The sequence below is a fragment of the Polyergus mexicanus genome, unplaced genomic scaffold (assembly GCF_030449975.1).
Source record: "Polyergus mexicanus isolate NDT 795.1 unplaced genomic scaffold, iyPolMexi1.0 SCAF_6, whole genome shotgun sequence".
NCBI classification, from domain to species: Eukaryota; Metazoa; Arthropoda; class Insecta; order Hymenoptera; family Formicidae; genus Polyergus; species Polyergus mexicanus.
In genome coordinates, this window is record NW_027223326.1 from 6,986,951 (window position 1) to 7,006,174 (window position 19,224).

Sequence of the window (19,224 nt, forward strand, 5' to 3'; positions counted from 1 at the left end):
AAGCAGTGGTATCAACGCAGAGTACTAGATTAAAATATAAAATAACTCAAAAAGTATTTACTTAATGAAAAGATACTTTATTATAGTGTTTTGAAAAGCTCTCGATGTCAGCTACAAGAATACTAAATAAAAAATGGAGGTTTCCATTTAAGATTTTAAAGTTGACCTTCACATAACCTTCAAATGATTTTCCAAGGTCAAATAATTGTCACCATCTTATGGCCCCTTGAAGCCACACAACTTTTGTTTGAAACATTTTTCGATTTAACGCAGTGTTTTTGAGATATTTGAGTGGATCCTTTAAAATGGGACACCCTGTATATATATATATATATATATATATATATATATATATATATATATACGTATATAAAAAAAAAGAAACTTTTATTATCATTATTTTCCAACTCACTTGCCTGTATACGAGCTCATTTGATTCTCGCAGAGCTGCGTATTATCTCGCAATCCTGGCAAACCCTAAAATTCGATCGGGATAGGGGTGAACAACCCCTAGTTTGGAAGCGTACCGGACCTTGCCCAACCGATCTCTCGTCGAGACAGCAGAGACGAGGGAGAATATGCACGAAAGAGAAAGGGAAGCAACACGAGTATAATTGTCGTTGCGTGTCATTTAAAACGTAAAGGGTGAGTTGGATTTCAGTGAAACGTATAACGTAGAGAACGCGCGTCTCGCGAAGCCCCCGTCTGGCCGTTATACGTGCTCGCAACCACGCTTAATTTAATTACCAAGAGTTTATAAAGGCACCAGTTAACGCAATATCCTCATAAAGGCGTTTTCTCTCGCGTCCGTTTCCGCGGCAAATTAACGTTCTTTTATTTCGTGACATCTACATCTATCTAGATCATTTCTTTTTTTACATATTATAAATAATTTTTTAAATATTTCCGTGTATAAGTTTATAATTTGTTTATTATAGACATAATTTATAAATGTATAATTTATTATAAAGATTAGAAAAAATGACAATCGCCCCCAAATCCCCCAGAGTGTCAACGGTTACAGAATTATTTGACGTTCAAAATTTAAGGTTCTTATCAAATTAAGCGTTGAGAGTATAAAGGGGGGGGGGGGCGAGTAACATAAAATTGTCTCCGAAATTCAATTGTCAATTGAATTAGCAACTAAATACGGGAAATTCGAGGATATCCTGGTATTTCATTTAAGCGATACGAATATTCTAGGCTTACTCGTGCAAAACGTTAATTCCGAAATAAACCGATGCAACTCTCGTCCAATATTAATGAATAGGGGCGTATCTCGCGTGTGTGAGCGCGGCTTAACAAATAATTCGGCTAAAGTCGACGTTCGTTGTGTTGTCCAGGCAACGTGCCGACCGGGTCGATGCCTCTTCTGTTATCATCCCATCTCCCTCTCGTTCATCTCCCCTCTCTCTGTCCCTCTCATTCATCCCTTTCCATCGCCTTCCTTCCTACTGTCTATCCCCTTCTCTCGCCCCTCATTGTCCCCGTTCATATAGCCGACATCTGCAGGCGTGGCATTGTTAGTTGAGAATCGTATATTTCTCCGAATCGATATCAAAACGAGTTATCGATATTATCATTATTTGTCAGCGTGATCTCTCTCTCTCTCTCTCTCGTTAGAAAAGAATGATTTTATGATCCTTCGAATTATTTCAGCGTGAAGAATAAAAATTATTTAACCAGTAATTTTATACGCAATTAGGGATTTTGTATTTTGGTAAATGTGAAGATACTTAGATCGTGTATAATTTTTATCTATTTGGAAATTACATATACGTGGATTAAAGCGACATAGCATGTCTTATCGAACGCAGCAAATGTCATCCCAAGCATTTCTCTTCGCCTAATAATTTACGTTGTTACTGAATAATAAGTTTTCAATTCATACGAAGTTCTTGTTCTCCGCATTCGTTAGCATCAATAGTTAACGTGAACGGCTGTCGACTCAACTAATTATCTGTTGCCGTTCATGTTTCCCCGTCAAGGTCGCTTGAATACGCGAATACTTACAAATTGCGAGAACATTCCGAGGGTCTTTTGCAAAAAGCTGTAACGCGTTTCGTAAGTTGCATGTATAAATTGAATAATAATCCGAAAATTGTAAGAGAATTATATAAGATAAATTATGTTGAAAAATAATTAATCAAAGCTAATTAATATTATTCGTCACATTAAGGGGCTATTGTGCTAATAGACTTAATCGCGTTGCGTGAAGTATACGAATATACTGCACAAATAATTGATCGGGAATGAACGGGACGTATTACTAATATAATGATGACAGACAAAGACAGACAAGCGATGTATTGGCAATCGCGCAGAGCACGTTATATTGTTATCATTCTGTCTCTCTCTCTCTCTCTCTCTGTGTGTCTTTCTTAGACCGATCCGGTTTCTTTCCCTTCCCGCGTTCGATCCGAAGTTATCGACCGACGAGAGCAACTCCCTCCCCCCCACCCCACCACACTCTGATCGTCTCGTATCATCTCGTCACTTTGGCGTCTCGTTTCATCAGGATTTTAAACGAAACCTTTGGACAGGACAATAGAGTGTCGTGCAGGCAAAAGGAAATATTCTTTTCTTTCCGAGACTCTCTTCCGCAGTTTAGATATTTTCCAGTATTTTCGCGCCAATCGTCCCTACCTCCTCGTCACCCGCGCGACTCGTTCTTTCTCGTTCAAACTATTATTGCCACCTACGCTCATTCCACGTGGCGCAGGCGTGGGTTTGTTGTCTCTCCGTCGCGCTCGTTTCGAGCGGCGCCACTATATACTCTCTATCTCTCTGTCTCTCTCTCGCGCGCGCGCGCGCGTGCAGACCGACTTTCCCGCCCAGCCCTCTTCGCTTCCCTTCGCGCCGCGATTTCCCCTCGTCGTCGACGATCGTAAGCGGTGTCGACGCGCACGCTGCATTTATTGAACCGATCTCGTTCTTGGTCGCAGAGCACGTTCTCCCGTCGCTTATCCTTGCCACGGCGTTCACGTTCGTCTCTTTCTATCCGTTGACGCTCTCATTCGTTTCTATATATTTGGAACATTTGGACGGAGAGAGAGCCCGCGTCAGATAGGTCGCGACCGATCGTGTGTAAATTTAGCCCACCGTCTCTGAATAAACCAGTTTAACGTTGACGTGACAAGCGAGAAGCTGACGTTGTACCAGAATATTGATTTCTTTTTATTATTTTCTTTTTTTCCATGGACTCTGCGTAAATTTTTGTAATTATATAGTTTCTCGTTTCTTCGACACATATGTATACAGGCATATAAAAAAATAAGATCTTTTTTTGTGAATGAATTTATCTGTACACGCATGTAGCGCACGAGTTAATCGTCCGATTCGACTTTTCACGAGGGTCATTCAACCCCTCCCCCCCCCCCCAGTTAATTACCCGTCTATGCTTTGGTCGTTCCCGACGCAATTGGAGGTATTATTAAATTGACCCGACCTTAACTCTATAGCTTAGCGAGACCTTGAGCGTCAAACGCGCGAACACGTGAACCATCCGCCGCGTGTCCAGAAAAAATCGAGACCTTTTCGGCGACGCAGTCGTTGCGTATTTCCCTTCTTATCACACACACACACACGCGCACGGCGATAATAATGGTGGTCGTGCACGATGACCAGGATCGATCGTTTGTCTCCCGGGAACTGGCGCCTACCGTGACGTCACGCTACGTCACCGGTCCCGAGCGGAATGTGGGGGGGAGGGGAGGGAGGGGCGGTGGAGGGAGCGAATGCCGGTGAACTCAAAACATTATATGTAGGTTCAACCAGGGATGGATTCAACGCGACGCGACATTCGTTTTTATATATTTGACGCGAAACGTTATATTAAATACAATAGAATGCTAAATTGTAATAAATTTACAACGTGAGAAACGAAATAAATTAATAAATACTTTATATTATTTATTATTTTATTATTATATTTTTATTTATATATTATATTACATATTATAATAATAATATATTATTATTATATATTATTATATTATATATATTATTTATATAAATATTTATATATAAAAAATATATATTTATTATATTTGCAGCTCCAAATATTTTTGTGTCATGTATCATTTGAAGAAATAGTACCCTCTAATTAATATTTCGAATCGACAATATTAATAGATATGACATCGAACTAGAATAAATAAATAACAATATAAGCCCTCGGGGTGTCTCGGGACCCGCTCCGATTCCGCTCCTGGCACACACCTACGCGACTAAACAATATTATAATACATGCAAACGACTCACTCTTGTACAGCCGAGACCCTCGTGGCTCATCGCACGGCGGCAAGGGCGAGATGGCACTCTGCGTATACATAACCAAGATCTAGGGCGACGAAGATCTTGATCGACGAATGCCTGGTGCTCTGGTGGCGTTTATATACGCACGTTCCTCCTTCGGTCCCCTTTCGTCCCTCGTTATGTGTCAAACTATGTCGGCAAACTTGCGAGCACAATTGTGCGTGCGGCGACGCCGATGTCATCCATGCGAATGCCCCCGTGCGTGTACGCACCCTTCTCTCTTCTTTCTGCGGATGCCCTCCCCCCCCCCCTTTATCCTCTGTCTCGCGTGGCTTCGCGTGCCCCTCGTTTTTCAAGAGGGATCTTAGCCCGCATGCCCGCAATCGAGATCGAACCCTGAAACCACGAAGATCCGCTTATGATGGCTTTGAAACTAATCCCCGATTACGAAAATTAGATCGATCGTAGAGGGAATTGAGTTTTTTTTTTTTTTAAATTTTATTTCGACTCATTTATTTTTACCATATGATTGATTTGTGATTTTCTCGCAAATTTATTGCAGGCTTTATTCGTTTTCGTGATTTATAATTCTCGGAAGACACGTCGCGCGGTCTCCATGTAGGCAAGTACATCTCTGGATCGTATACGAGACGCGGTTAATTAATCCCGTCTTCTATAGTTTCACGGAATTATTATTATTATTATTAGAGACGAGATATGAGATTCCGTATCGAGGGCGAGGCGACTTCGAGAGGATCAAGGAATCACACGCGCGTGACCGCCTTCTCGATTTCTCAATGTAATTCAAGAATTAATTAGGATCAGAAGAATTAATTACGCAATAACGTGCTAAATTGCATAGAGGCAAGTCCTATATACGAAATTCTTGATTTTGTCTTGAAAAAATAATATAATATCGATGCATTTCTTTGACTAATCCATAAAATGTATCTAAACTATTTTTAAGACGTCGCCTTATCTCGCGAATGCACAGCGTCAGACGAGATAACAAAAAAATGTACCAAAAAAAAAAAAAGTATTGCATTTATTTGTCGCTTATCGCTAGATGTATAAATATCGATGATTTCAATTAAAATTTTGCAAAGCTAAGCGAAATCCGTGCTCGTCTAAACAGAAAGCAACAACATAATTATTTCCACGTTAATATATAATATATATACTGTTTTTTCCAAGAAAATTAACATTATATAAAATGTAAATGCTTGCAAATTAATTATCATGAGAAGAAACATGGGTGAAAAAAAAAAAAAAGATGCGACACGTTGGAGAGGCATGTCTGTTATCAAACGCGTTATCAGACACGTTCGCGACAGCGACGCCGATATGCCTTAATATACGGTCGCGTTTCTATGCGGCTGATTCATGCTGCAGATTTTGCGCGACGTAATAAAGAGGTTTCGCGTATGTTAAGGGCGAGCCGAAGAACTCGCCTCGATCAGAGAAAGAGCGAATCGAGACCAAGGAGGGTGAGAGGACGAATTGAGGACGCACGAGCGGGGGAGAGGAAGTCGCGGATCGGAAAGGAGGCGTATAAGCGGCATCCGAGAAAAAGCCCTGCCTCGCGAGGGTTGCCGAGGAAATGGAAGTAGCGGACGCGCGAGGACGATAGACAAGGACGGATCTAGAAGTTTCGTTGCCCGGTCCTTCTCTCGACAACCAGGCCGACGTGTGTATAAACGAACACGACACGCCGAAACAACGCGAGCCGAAATACGTATATGTATATAGGATGTTCCAGGTTGTCAGGTCAATGAAGCTTCAGGGTCTTATAGGAGATTGAATTTGGAACAGAATGGTTTTTATAAACATAGATCCGGAAATGCTTCGTTAAAAAGTTATAGCTAATAAATTCTCTGTAAGTAATTAGTTATGATTAAAATTTAATAAGAATATTTTTATGTTTGCATTTGCATTGTTTGCGCTACGAATGTAGTGTTTACACAAAGAAAGTTTTTTTCGTTGTTTCCAGCTGATCTTCTTTTGAATGTTTTTATCAGAATTAAATGAAATTTTGATGTAATTTAGTTTGTTATTTAATTACCCATTAGATTTATTTCGTTACTTTTTTTCAAATGAATGAAGGGTTTTTGAACTTATTTTTAAAAATCATGTAAAAAACGTGATTTTTGAAAATTTATTAGCTATAACCTTTTAACAAAGCATTTCCGGACTTTAGGGGACTTTTTTGTTCCAAAAATTCAATTTTCTATAAAATCCTGAAGTTTCGACGACCTTCTGGAATACCCTGTATATTTCCCGCCAGTTTGCAAATATTTGATGGACGATGTAAACTTCGCCAAGTATTTCAGGATGATTGCGATTGGAATTCTCACAATAATCGGTATTCACAAAAGCTTCTTTTCTACCCGATGTTTATAAAATATTGTTTACTCGCCAATTATCATTTAATCAATTTTCTTTATGAAAATGAAAAGATGGAAAAACAAGGAAGGAATTTCTCGAAGCTCCCGATCAATATTTAAAGTCGATATAAAAACATATTTATTAATATACCCAAGAATTTTCTTATTACAATATTATTTTCATATTACCATAAAGCGCGATAAAATAGCGCTAAATTTTCATATTGCGTAATAAATTGATTATCGCATAAATCCATTAATTCGACAATTCCAAATTTTCCAGCTACAAATTAACACGCGCAAATTAACCTATCCGTACAATTACGTCTTCGAGAAACATCGCTATTATAGTGAAACGCGAATCTTAAGAATCTTGCAAAAGCTCTCGAATATTTTCTTTACAAATATGATTCTCGCTTCTCACCTGCGACCTCATCGTTGCGTCGCGATTCCACCCCTAAAACGAGGGAAGGAGTCTAAAGACAGGCTCGCGCGACGGATGCCAATGAAGTGATTCCGGAAAGGGGAGAGAGACGGGAGCCTCCACGGAGTATAACGTTTGCGTGTGAAGGTGCGCACTTTGCGGCGCGCAGAGCGAAGAGAGCGAGAGAGAGAGGGAGAGAGGGAGGCCGTACGCGGCGGGAAATGTCCCTCTCTCGTAGTACTACGCGGGAACGCGGGAATGGTACGTTGTACTATCTTCCTTGTTTCATCCGGACGTTGGCCGTTTGCACGCGCGCGACGTATAAAGGTGGGTATACACTTATCGAACGAACAGCGAATGCGAACGTTCGTTGTTATCATTTAGCAGATATATACGCCAAAGCGAATGCGAACAGAACGTTCGATTCGCATTCGGCTCGATTCCCTCATCAGGCGGTACATCAAAGACAATTCGTGCGAGAAAAACGTTCAAAACGTTTCACAAGACGTTCGCATTCGTTCGGTGTTCGTTCGCTAAATACGTACCCACCTTAATGGCGCGAACGCGATTGTGTTCGTGAGAGAGAGAGAGAGAGAGAAAGAGAAAGAATTACATGGACGAAAGGCATTTTGTTATCACCGACAACAACTGTATCGGCGCGTTCGGTTTGTTTTGTTTATTAACCCTTGTAGACGACACATGTAGATCATAATTTTAACTATCTCCAAATGCTGGAAAAAAATCTACAAAAATTTATATATACAGGGTGGGGCATTTGTATCGAGACACCTAAATATCTAAAAAATAAAGCAAGATAGAAAGAAATGTTTCGGACAAAAGTTGTTCGGTTCTAAGGAGGTCGTAAGATGGTGCCATTAGTTTGACTTTGGGTGGAGGCGCTTCGAATATTTCAATGTCAATCTTGTTTTTTTTTTAAATAGAAACACCCCATTTTTTTTACATAAATCGATTCCTCGCCATAATGTTACCTTAATATTTTAAGCTCGAAAAAATGAGAGACATCAATTGGGGTAAAGAAAATAAAACAAGATTGACATTGAAATCTTCGAAGCGCCTCCATCCAAGATCAAACTAATGGCACCCATCTTACGACCCCCTTTAGAACCGAACAACTTTTGTCCGAAACATTTCCTTCTATCTTGCTTTATTTTTTAGATATTTGAGTGTCTCGATATAAATGCCCCATCCTGTATATATATTTTCCTTGACATCTGTAGAGAAAATGATTACGCGTATAGCAAAATTTTAAACGTCTTCTTTTTTTTTTATTGATCAAGGGTCTTCGGAATATTTTCTATCGTTAAAATATCGATAGAGCGGAAAAATGACTATTGTGTACCTGTAAGGGTTAAGAGGTTGGACGAAGGGGCGAGAGGAAGACAATCACACCGGTGTGTATAGCGCGTTAAACGATTCCCGAACAAAGACAACAAACTTCGGCGGTCGAAGAGGCTGAAGTTGCTGCTTTACACAGCGGTAGTAGCCTTGGCAGATCGGCTCGCGTCGCGTCGCGGGTCCTCGGCAATTTTCGGCAATTGTCGTGACAGCGCCACGCCGCGTTACGCCACGGTACGAAAACTCATGAGAGGGTTAGTCGACCCGGCGCGTCGTCACGCGATACACGCTGCTCGATCGTGATTATCGAATTCTTGATCGACGCGGGTGTTGATCGTCGTATCGAGTAACGCGAGTGATGTAGCCGAAATCGTATCGGTCCCTTGTGTATGCGCGTGTGTTTACGCGCGCGGCAAGTACGGCGGTGTGTGTGAAATCGTCGAGGAGTGACGAAAATGTGCGCGATGCTACGCTCGCGGAACCACGTGTCACGTCTCGCGTAGGTTCCATTCTCATCGAAGGTTGGGAAGGGATATGACGTACCTCGCGGAGCTCCCCGTGAAATATAAGCATCGAGCGAGGTTAGATTCGTTTCGGTTCCTTCTCGTATCGCCTGAAGTGAGATTCGACGGCGCGTCGCGCGTGCGAGGGAGCCGTGAAGTTTGCCGCGTACGCAATTTCCCGTCTCGCGTCGCTCGATCTCGAGAAATACGAGGAAAGGGGCTCACATTTTTTACTCGTAGCTTCTTTTAATCCGCGATTTCTCAGCCTGATGTGGCGTGTCTCGAGGGTGCGCGGCAGGTTTCGATGTGTCGACGAATCGAGGCGTCGACACGAGAGATACGCCGTGAGTCTTTTTTTTTTCTCCTTCGCCCACTGCGTAGTAATGGAGTACACCTCGCGGACCAGGCATGCTTTCGTCACGAATCAATGTTGCGTAATTTTACGCGTTGACCTTGCCTTAGGAACGTAGATAAATGTTTCGCTGGAATTTTTCGATTCGGCGTTGACCATTTTAATGTTCTATTATTGGCTATCGATTAACCTGATACTTGGCACTTTTCAAATTGAAATGCCGCGATCTATTGATCCGCATATATACTTATTTATTTATTTACTTATATACTTATTTATTTATTTCGCACGATATACATTGTTCAATTTGAACATACGAGTAAGGATAAATGAAATTAAATATAGAAAATTAAAATTTGAACGATCGAATTACTACCGTTTTCTTTCCTCTCGTCGTTTCCTTTCATTCTTATTCGTCGTAGAAATGACGTAACAATAATATTAATAATAATTTTTTTTTATTACAAAATACAAGGATATGTATAAAAGGAAAGATACACGCATACGCTTTGCGATATAAATTTCAGCCATTAAATACGACCTTTAATTAATTGAGATGTCTACTGTCTATGACACTTTGGGGGAACTTTAATTTTTTTCGCGAACGGTCGATTTCCGGATACGCGACGCGTTAATCACACGTGGCTCTAGACACGCCGCTTATACGATATACGTTGCAAGAATACGCCCTGATTACCTCCTTTATGCGTATATCACACTCGGCGTGGGAGTCGATGACTTTGTGCTAGCTTTAATTCCGCACGTGTGTATTTCTACCCGCATATCCGCATATGTTGTCGCGAATTTATTATACAACGGCGGCGATTTCGAGTAAATTTACATATACAGGGTGTCCAATTTTTTTAAAAACTATTATTTTTTTATACTAATTGATTTGTATCATTATTCTGTACATAAAAGTATTACGGTAAGATTATCAAAAACTAACTATTTTATGAGATATTTAATTTTTTATATCAAAAGATGTCAGATTAAAATATAAAATAACTCAAAAAGTACTTAATGAAAAAATACTTTATTATAGTGTTTTGGAAAGCTCTCGATGTCAGCTAGAAGAATACTAAATAAAATATGGGGGTTTCCATTTAAGATTTTAAAATTGACCTTCACATGACCTTCAAATGATTTTCCAAGGTCAAATCATTGTCACTATCTTATGGCCTCCTTGAAGCCACACAATTTTTGTTTGAAACATTTTTCGATTTAACGCAGTGTTTCTGAGATATTTGAGTGGGTCCTTTAAAATGGGACACCCTGTATGTAACTCGAGGCAATAATCCGATTAAAATACGTGAATGATGTCACGTTTCGAAATACGTGTATATGCTGGAAATTTATTCATTCTTTAAACACGAGATATATTTTATTTTATTTTTTTCTTTACGTAAAATAAAAATTGATTTATCCAATTCCTGCCATGTATCTCGATTATTGGCTCCTAGTTGTGACACGACTCGCTCGAGGATCGAGTTTTCAAGTCGTGGGATCGATAAAAACTGTCTGCTTGTTAATCGGTCGATCGGGACAAACCTTCGTTCCTGGAAGCCGAGAATTTATGAGATTCTTGGAGAAAGCGGCCGGATAAACTAGACGCTACGTTATGAGTGGCTTCGTATTTAATTTCGATCGACTTTATTTAACATCTGGAGAGCCCGTATTGAATGTATATTATCGTTAATACAGGTTGTCTACTCCCTGGAAAAAACATGAAAAAATCTGGAATTCTCAGGGATTTCTTTCACCCCTGAAGAAATCAGAGATTTCTCATGGAATTTTATTAGCATTCAGAAAATTAGAAAAGAAAAGCCTTTTTTCATCATTTTCTTCCTATATTGTAAACAGTCGTCGACAAGTCAAGCGTATGAATTATTGTATTTAAAATATATTATAAATATATATCTCTATCTCTCTGTTTATATACATATATTCAATATCGAATACGCAGTAACATATTCTTAATTTTTAGTTATTAGAATTTAATATTAGAAAACGCATATACTAAAGAAACTTATTTTAGGAAGTTCCCCCCCCCCCCCCCTTAAATATTCTCTTCACCTGAAATTTTAAAGAAAAATATCTGAAGAATAAGGGAATTTTTTTACAAGATTTTTAAGTAGACACCCTGTTAATATCGTTAATAAAAATTATGCTTCCCCTATAAAAGAATTATTTCGCCTTTCGTAACCGAACGTTACAAAAATAAATGAAATTAAAAGAATAAATGAATAGAGTTACACGTAACTTTGCATATATTTATTATATTCAAAGTATATATAATATGAGGCAGATCTGACATTTTCGACGAACTCGCCCGTTTACTCTCCTCACAGATCTCATTACTCATTACTTTCTCGTAAAAACCTACTGTTTTATATGTCACGCAGTGTTTTTATCGGATTATATTTTAATCGATAAAACGTCGCACCATTTGCGACGCAATACGATCGGAAATTTCTTCGTCTTGTATATGTAATCGGGGGGTTTTTTCTTTTATTTTTTTTTAAATCTGTACTAAGGATTGTGACGTCCGTTTCCGATAGCGTCCACTCGCCGGACGCGATTACGCGATTCACTATTTCTACGTGCGCGCGAATACGTTTTTTTTTTCACGGTTATTAATAATTAATAACATTATCTAATCTATGACCTCTGTGTGATAGTTGAATCGACAATATTATTATCTAATCCAACGCAAAGTCTCTTGGAGAGCGTAATGAGTGTCGTCTTACATTTTCGTCGAAACATATAGATCTTAGATCCTGAATCGATTCGCGTGAAAAGATCGACAGAACGAAATCGTTGAAAGATCGCGGGCGAGCCGATGCCTTTTCGAAAAACGATGCGGATGACAAAAACTGATAACATCGCGTCGCATTTGATACGGTAAGAACGTTTCGCGAACTCCGCCTGTTAGTGTGTGTGGGGAGAAAACGGGGGGGTGGAATTGTTGTGCGCGAAACGACGAATTAACGACGGGACGACTATTTATCACGTAGTATCATCGACATCCGGCGCAACATGGATTACCAGCGGCTTCTGTCCAACAACAACAACAACAATTATCCCACGCACCACCGTGAGTACTATCTAAATCTCTTCTCGTCTCGTCACTCTCGACACGTGGCGTAATTATACAGAGTGTCCCATTTTAAAGGACCCACTCAAATATCTCGGAAACACTGCGTTAAATCGAAAAATGTTTCAAACAAAAGTTGTGTGGCTTCAAGGGGGCCATAAAATGGTGACAATGATTTGACCTTGGAAAATCATTTGAAGGTCATGTGAAGGTCAACTTTAAAATCTTAAATAGAAACCCCCATTTTTTATTTAGTATTCTTGTAGCTTATCTCGAGAGCTTTCCAAAACACTATAATAAAGTATTTTTTCATTAAGTACTTTTTGAGTTATTTTATATTCTAATCTGACATATTTTGATATAAAAAATTAAATATCTCGTAAAATATTTAGTTTTCGATAATCTTACCGTAATACTTCCATGTACAGAATAATGAGACAAATTAATTAGCATAAAAAAAATTGTTTTTAAGAAAATTATTTACAATGTATTTTTTTAAACAATTATTTGTTTTTTTGGCACTAATTAATTTGTCTTATTATTCTGTACATAGAAGTATTACGGTAAAATTATCGAAAACTGAATATTTAACGAGATATTTTATTTTTTATATCAAAATATGTCAGATTAAAATATAAAATAACTCAAAAAGTATTTACTTAATGAAAAGATACTTTATTATAGTGTTTTGAAAAGCTCTTGATGTCAGCTACAAGAATACTAAATAAAAAATGGGGATTTCTATTTAAGATTTTAAAGTTGACCTTCACATGACCTTCAAATGATTTTCCAAGGTCAAATCATTGTCACCATCTTATGGCCCCCTTGAAGCCACACAACTTTTGTTTGAAACATTTTTCGATTTAACGCAGTGTTTCTGAGATATTTGAGTGGATCCTTTAAAATGGGAAACCCTGTATATATATTTCTGACTCGAGCACTCTTTACCAAAGAGATACCGCGCTAAATTTATCTAGGGTGTCTCAAGGATTTTCTTTGTACCTGGAATTCTCATGGAATTTTATCGGAACTCGGTTTTTTTTTTTTTTTAAATTCTCTCTTCGATAATTTTCTCTTATATCGTAAATAGTCGACAAATTAAGTGAATTAAATATACAGAGTGTCCTCAATTTAAATGGCAAAACTTGAGGAGCGTATTAGAGGACCGAAAAGCTAAGACAGAAAGTCCTTTAGAGGTTTGCTCGTTTTTGCTCCATTTTGGAGAAAATCACAAAAAGAGAAACAAGACAAGTTTTCGCCTTTTTTACTTATTTATTTACATTTTATTTATGTTATCATCTATTTAATGCAGATATTGTTCGAAATGTTGCCCTCTCGCAGCAATGCAAGCATTACATCTAACACCGACCTCATTAATTGCAGCTAGACATTGTTCTAGTGATATTTGGTGCACTGCATCTTTGATTCGGTCTCTTAATTGTTCTCTTAAATTGATTGACACCGTAAAGGATAACACGTCAAGTGTTTACATATGTAAGGAACCTTGAAGCAGAAAGTTTATTCGGTGCCAATCAACTCAAGAGAGCAACTGACAATGAGAGATTGAATTTTTGCGATTTTCTCTAAAATGGAGCAAAAACGAGCAAACCTCTAAAAAAGGACTTCCTGTCTTAGTCTTTCGGTCCCCTACACCCTACACGCTCTTAAAGTTTTGCCATTTAAATTCGGGACACCATGTATATCTATCTCTCTCTATTTATATTATACTTGATATCTTAACAAAATATCGAATATATGCAGTATATAGTTCTTTATTGTAATTTTTGATTACTAGAATTTAGCATTAAAAAACGCGTCCAGTAAAAAGATTTATTTCAAAAGTTGAAACAAAAGAAGCATCTTGAAAATATTCTTTTTACCTGGAATTTTGAACAAAAGTATCTGGAAAATCAGGGAATCCTTTTACAAGATTTGAGGAAACACCCTGTTATATCGGATCGCTTTTCGAAAATAAGAAACACATACTTATTATCGTCGACATTTGGCGACGATATCCGCTGATAATATACTAATTTCACCTGATAATCAGAGGAAATATTTCGCGAAGACCTTTGAAAAAACATAACTTTATCTTTTATCGCCTTTTCGCAATTAGCTCGTATCTTCTCTCTCTCTCTCTCTCTCTCTCTCTCCTGCTTCTTCTTCTTCTTCTTCTTCCTCCTCCTCCTCCTCCTCCTCCTCCTCCTCCTCCTCCTCCTCCTATTCTTCTTCTTCTTTTCTTCTTCTTCTTTTCTTCTTCTTCTTTTCTTCTTCTTCTTTTCTTCTTCTGCTTTTCTTCTTCTTCTTCTTCTTCTTCTTTTTTTTTATGTATTTATCACACTTTTGTCAATGAATGACGCGTACAGCAAAGTCCTACGTGCAAACTGGAATGCGTAAATGTGTTATACACTGGCGAACGATTGGTTTATCCATGAGCGTTGTCAGGTCACGTGAACGAGAAGTCGATCAACGTCGCGGCGAACGACGCCACGTGACGCGTCCTGCCGCACGTCACTCTTGTCGCACCAAGCGGTGCGTCCGTGTGTCTTGCTTGCACGATAATTTATTCTCTTCTGATTTTAGATAGGATACCCGGATTTTGATGAACTTTTTCTTTTCCTTCGTTCAGTACGTAATATTTTTATGTATAAGAAGATTTTTATTTATAAAAAGAATTTTATTTATAACAAATAGATGATAAAACTGATTCAGGTTAAAAATTAACAAACGGGTTTATTAATGTATGAACGAGATTGACGTGTCAAAAAATATCAGTAACATGTGCGTGTAATTTTGATCGATTATACATATATCACGATATTATATTTTATTTGACAATGTTTATAAATATCTTTTAATTGTCCCCTTCTCTCTCTCTTTGTCTCTTTATTTTATAAGTTTTTTTTTTCCCCAAGTTCTAAGATTATCAAAATCTGGGTAAATAAATACAGATGTAAGATATTTCTCAATTTATGACTTATACTCGTTCATAGATTTTCGGAATATCTTAGATTCGGAATATCAAGGCGCCACCGTAAGAATTGATGGCACAGGTGGAGCGCGATATTTCGAAATATTCTCTTACGGTAAGATTTCTCGCGGTATTTTAGGACAGGGTCAATTCGATATGTCGATATTGTTAGATATCAATCGAGCGTTTGTTTTATCTCCTGTCGAAGAAAAGATTTCCTTTTATCTTAAAAGTGCGCTTTCACAGAAACCCACGCATATTTGATGACATTTCAACGCTGTAGCGCATAGCTCATACACACACACACACACACACCCACAAAAATTTATTTTGCTGCATTTTTCGAAATTATCTACGAAGGGTTGGACCTATTTTTCTAAATATAATTGTTTTAAATATTTTCCTTAACTCATTCGTACCTATTATTTTCATTTATATTATCGGCATCCCTTTCCTCTCTCTTTTCTACACGATTTATATAATTTATATATAAATATATTATAAGTATAATAATATAAAAATCTAATGTTTTCAAATGAGAGAATAATGATACGAACGGGTTGGAAAAGAGTCAAGATTTCGCATTTATCTAGCAAAGAATTCTGGTATCGTCCCACGAATATCGATTTATTGTTACAGCAACGCGACAGTAGCGACTTCGGGAATCGACGGGACATTTGATTGCGACCCCGAGATCCCCGTTGGCGTCACACGTTGGCATCACTCGTTTACGCTTCTTGCACACCGGCTCCGTATATATCGCGCGGAGTCTGGATATCTCTGATTTTGAGACAGAGAGGATAGATCGATCGATCGTTGCGTAAAGAGCTCCTTGTGATATACTCCATGGTGGTCCTTGGGCTGGCTTTCGCAACGACGGGATCTTCGGTTATTGTGGTCTTTTAATAAGGACCGCCGCCGCCGCCGCCGCGTCTTTCATCGACGGCCGATTTTGACGTAGAACGCGATCTGCGATTGTCGCTTGGGGATTGCAATCGACGTGGTGTTGGACGTTTCGTATTTTCGTGGGATCGTCCCGCGGCAAATTTTATGATTATTAATATCCTTCGGGGCTAGAATCGAACGCGCAAACTTTCCTGCGTTTTTGAAATTCTTTTTAAATTTCTTCGGAATTTTTTAATTTTAGGACAGATTTTTTTATTATTGTTTGAATATGTTTTATATATAATATTTAATTAATTTGCGGGGGGGATGAAAGAATTGCATTATATTTTTCAAATTCTTTAAATTAACTCAAACGAATCTTGTACATAAAAATTAAATTCCTTAAGATTTATATATTTAATATATATATATATATATATATATATATATATATATATTTAATATATACATTTAATATATATATATTAATATGTATAATCACAGGAATTAATTTAATTATACTAGCAAAAAATCTTAAGGAATTTAATTTTTATGTACAAGATTCGTTTGAGTTAATTTAAAGAATTTGAAAAATATATTATATTAATTCCTGTAATTATGTATATTGATTTGTCTCATTATTCTGTACATAAAAGTATTACGGTAAGATGATCGAAAACTGAATATTTTATGAGATATTTAATTTTTTTATATCAAAATATGTCAGATTAAAATATAAAATAACTCAAAAAGTATTTAATGAAAAAATACTTTATTATAATGTTTTGGAAAGCTCTCGATGTCAGCTACAAGAATACTGAAAAAATGGGGGTTTCCATTTAAGATTTTAAAGTTGACCTTCACATGACCTTCAAATGATTTTCCAAGGTCAAATCATTGTCACCATCTTATGGCCCCCTTGAAGCCACACAACTTTTGTTTGAAACATTTTTCGATTTAACGCAGTGTTTCTGAGATATTTGAGTGGGTCCTTTAAAATGGGATACCCTGTACATTTCGCTACATATAACGAGCTGGCTTTCTAATTTGTTAATGCGACCAAGAGTAATCGCGCGATCGAAGTTTTCACGTAATACGTCCTTGAGGTACGTGAAACTCGTTTTTAAAATTGATGATTGATAGATTGACGGTAAAGGACGGTGGATGAGCTTGTTGAAAAGATTCTCGTCAAATCGCATCGTTTCAACTCACGAGGGGTGTCTCTCATTTACCAAAAATTTGTACATACAATTTATTGCGAATTACCGGGAATTACCCAAGTAATCTCACGTAATACGCCATGTAATTTTAAGTAATGCGACGGAAAAAAATTTACATTCGAGTTCAACTTGTATAGAAGACGTACTTTCATATGAAGGGTCATTATTTTGAGTCTTTTTCATTTATTTATTGGCCCTTAGGTTGGGGCACTCCTTTTATTTACTTCTTTTTTAAATGTTTCAAATGACATTTCTCCGAATATTCCTCTTACTCGTAATAAATTTATCTGTAGACAATCGGCTGCATTTTGTATCACAAGACCAACATAGCGTCGATTATTAATTTATTTCATTAAATTAAAAAAGTTATCTTTTTTTTTTGCGCTTGTTATCTATTTATCTGAAATATTGATAAGTAATCGTAAATTTGAATTTCAGAGAATTATTCGCGCGCATCTAAAAGACGTTCTAAAGACGTTACAGCGACATTATTTTTACTTTTTCAGACGTTTCAATCTTGTCTGGGTTATTATTGTTTTGTGCTATAGGACTTGTAAATCAATACGAAGTAATGCGGCGTAATGCGTAAGTAATTCCAGAAAAAATGTACACCCCTATTGCGACAGTGAGACGCACCCCCCTCGTTTCAACTAATACCGAGATAATAAAACCTATTTTGACGAATCATGGAAGATTTAGTTTCTTTCGACATTGGTTTTATACGGTTACATACTTAGATTAAGGAAACGCTCGAAAACGCATTTTGCGCAGACCTTTCGAGAGTGTTTACGGATCGACTTGTTTCCGAAAGTCGACAATATAAACGGTTCGTGAAGCGAAGACGATGAGAAGACCATCAGCGACCTGAACGAATCGCTTCTTCTTCTTCTTCTTCTTCTTCTTTTTTTTTCTCCCTCCCTTAGAGACAGACAGCGGTCCTGGCGCATGGCCAATCGTTCTTGTTAGTTGTCAGAAAAGTATCGGTCGGCGATTTTTTTTTATTTTTTTTTTAAATGATTGTAAAAATCCGTCTCGCATCTTCGAGATTAAATTGACTCTGTTTCGTAAATACCTTTACTCGATTATCAGACTACCACCTATATGTGATGCTGATCTAATTTACGGTCGGTTGGCGCTTTTCTTCTTTTTATATTCCTGTCTTCGGGCGTTGCTTGAACAATCGATAAAATTGATGTCTCGATATATCTGATATTATTAAACATTTGCTGACGAATACCGGAAGGTTTCTATAAATTTTTTTATTTTTTTTTTTCCTCCACCGTGAAACTCGTAAGTCAAGATGCTTGATGCCCACAAAACATTCTTGTTCCGTTCTTTTCCCCCTGTCGAGCGGTATCGGTGGAATGATGGGCAGCTTAATGAGCAATGTCAGTCGGTCAAACGAACGAAATAACGAGTCGACGGGAGTCGACGTAGGTACGCATTTTACGAGGCTCGATGGTAGGAGAAAGGACGAGGGCGGGGAATATTATAGTCCGCGATCGGCCAGCAATGATACCGGGTTATGGCTCGTGATTACACCTCTCTTGAACGGGCCGTCGTCCTTTATTTATTTATGCACGACTAACTTATAACGCCGGATATTTTTATAATGCCCTGCCGCGAGAAAATGATGGTCCGCTCTCGCAAGAATCAAGCTTGTTTCACATGCAGCGACTCATCTCATCATAGTTGTCGTCGTTCTTCTGGAAACTCGGACATATTGAAGAAATTTTTTCTTCGCTGAAAAAAAAAACAGATTAGATGTGGATTAT

At 37.9% G+C, this 19,224-nt stretch overlaps 1 protein-coding gene across 11 annotated transcripts in view; it reads left to right on the forward strand.

Moving 5' to 3' along the window:
* Nucleotides 1-19,224, forward strand: part of LOC138933905 (growth factor receptor-bound protein 14) — a 375,103-nt gene that overhangs the window by 119,627 nt on the left and 236,252 nt on the right. The window contains exons 1-3 of one of the 11 annotated variants that reach the window (XM_070297108.1): nucleotides 6,479-7,392; nucleotides 12,047-12,180; nucleotides 12,294-12,373. The exons of 7 other annotated variants lie outside the window; for them this stretch is intronic. In XM_070297108.1, coding sequence (XP_070153209.1) covers nucleotides 12,119-12,180; nucleotides 12,294-12,373 — 142 coding nt within the window. In that variant the 5' untranslated portion in view covers nucleotides 6,479-7,392; nucleotides 12,047-12,118. Of the gene's footprint in view, nucleotides 1-6,478; nucleotides 7,393-8,244; nucleotides 9,003-11,957; nucleotides 12,181-12,293; nucleotides 12,374-19,224 lie in introns of those variants that run through there. 3 more of the 11 variants (XM_070297104.1, XM_070297107.1, XM_070297109.1) reach the window with 3 other exon arrangements.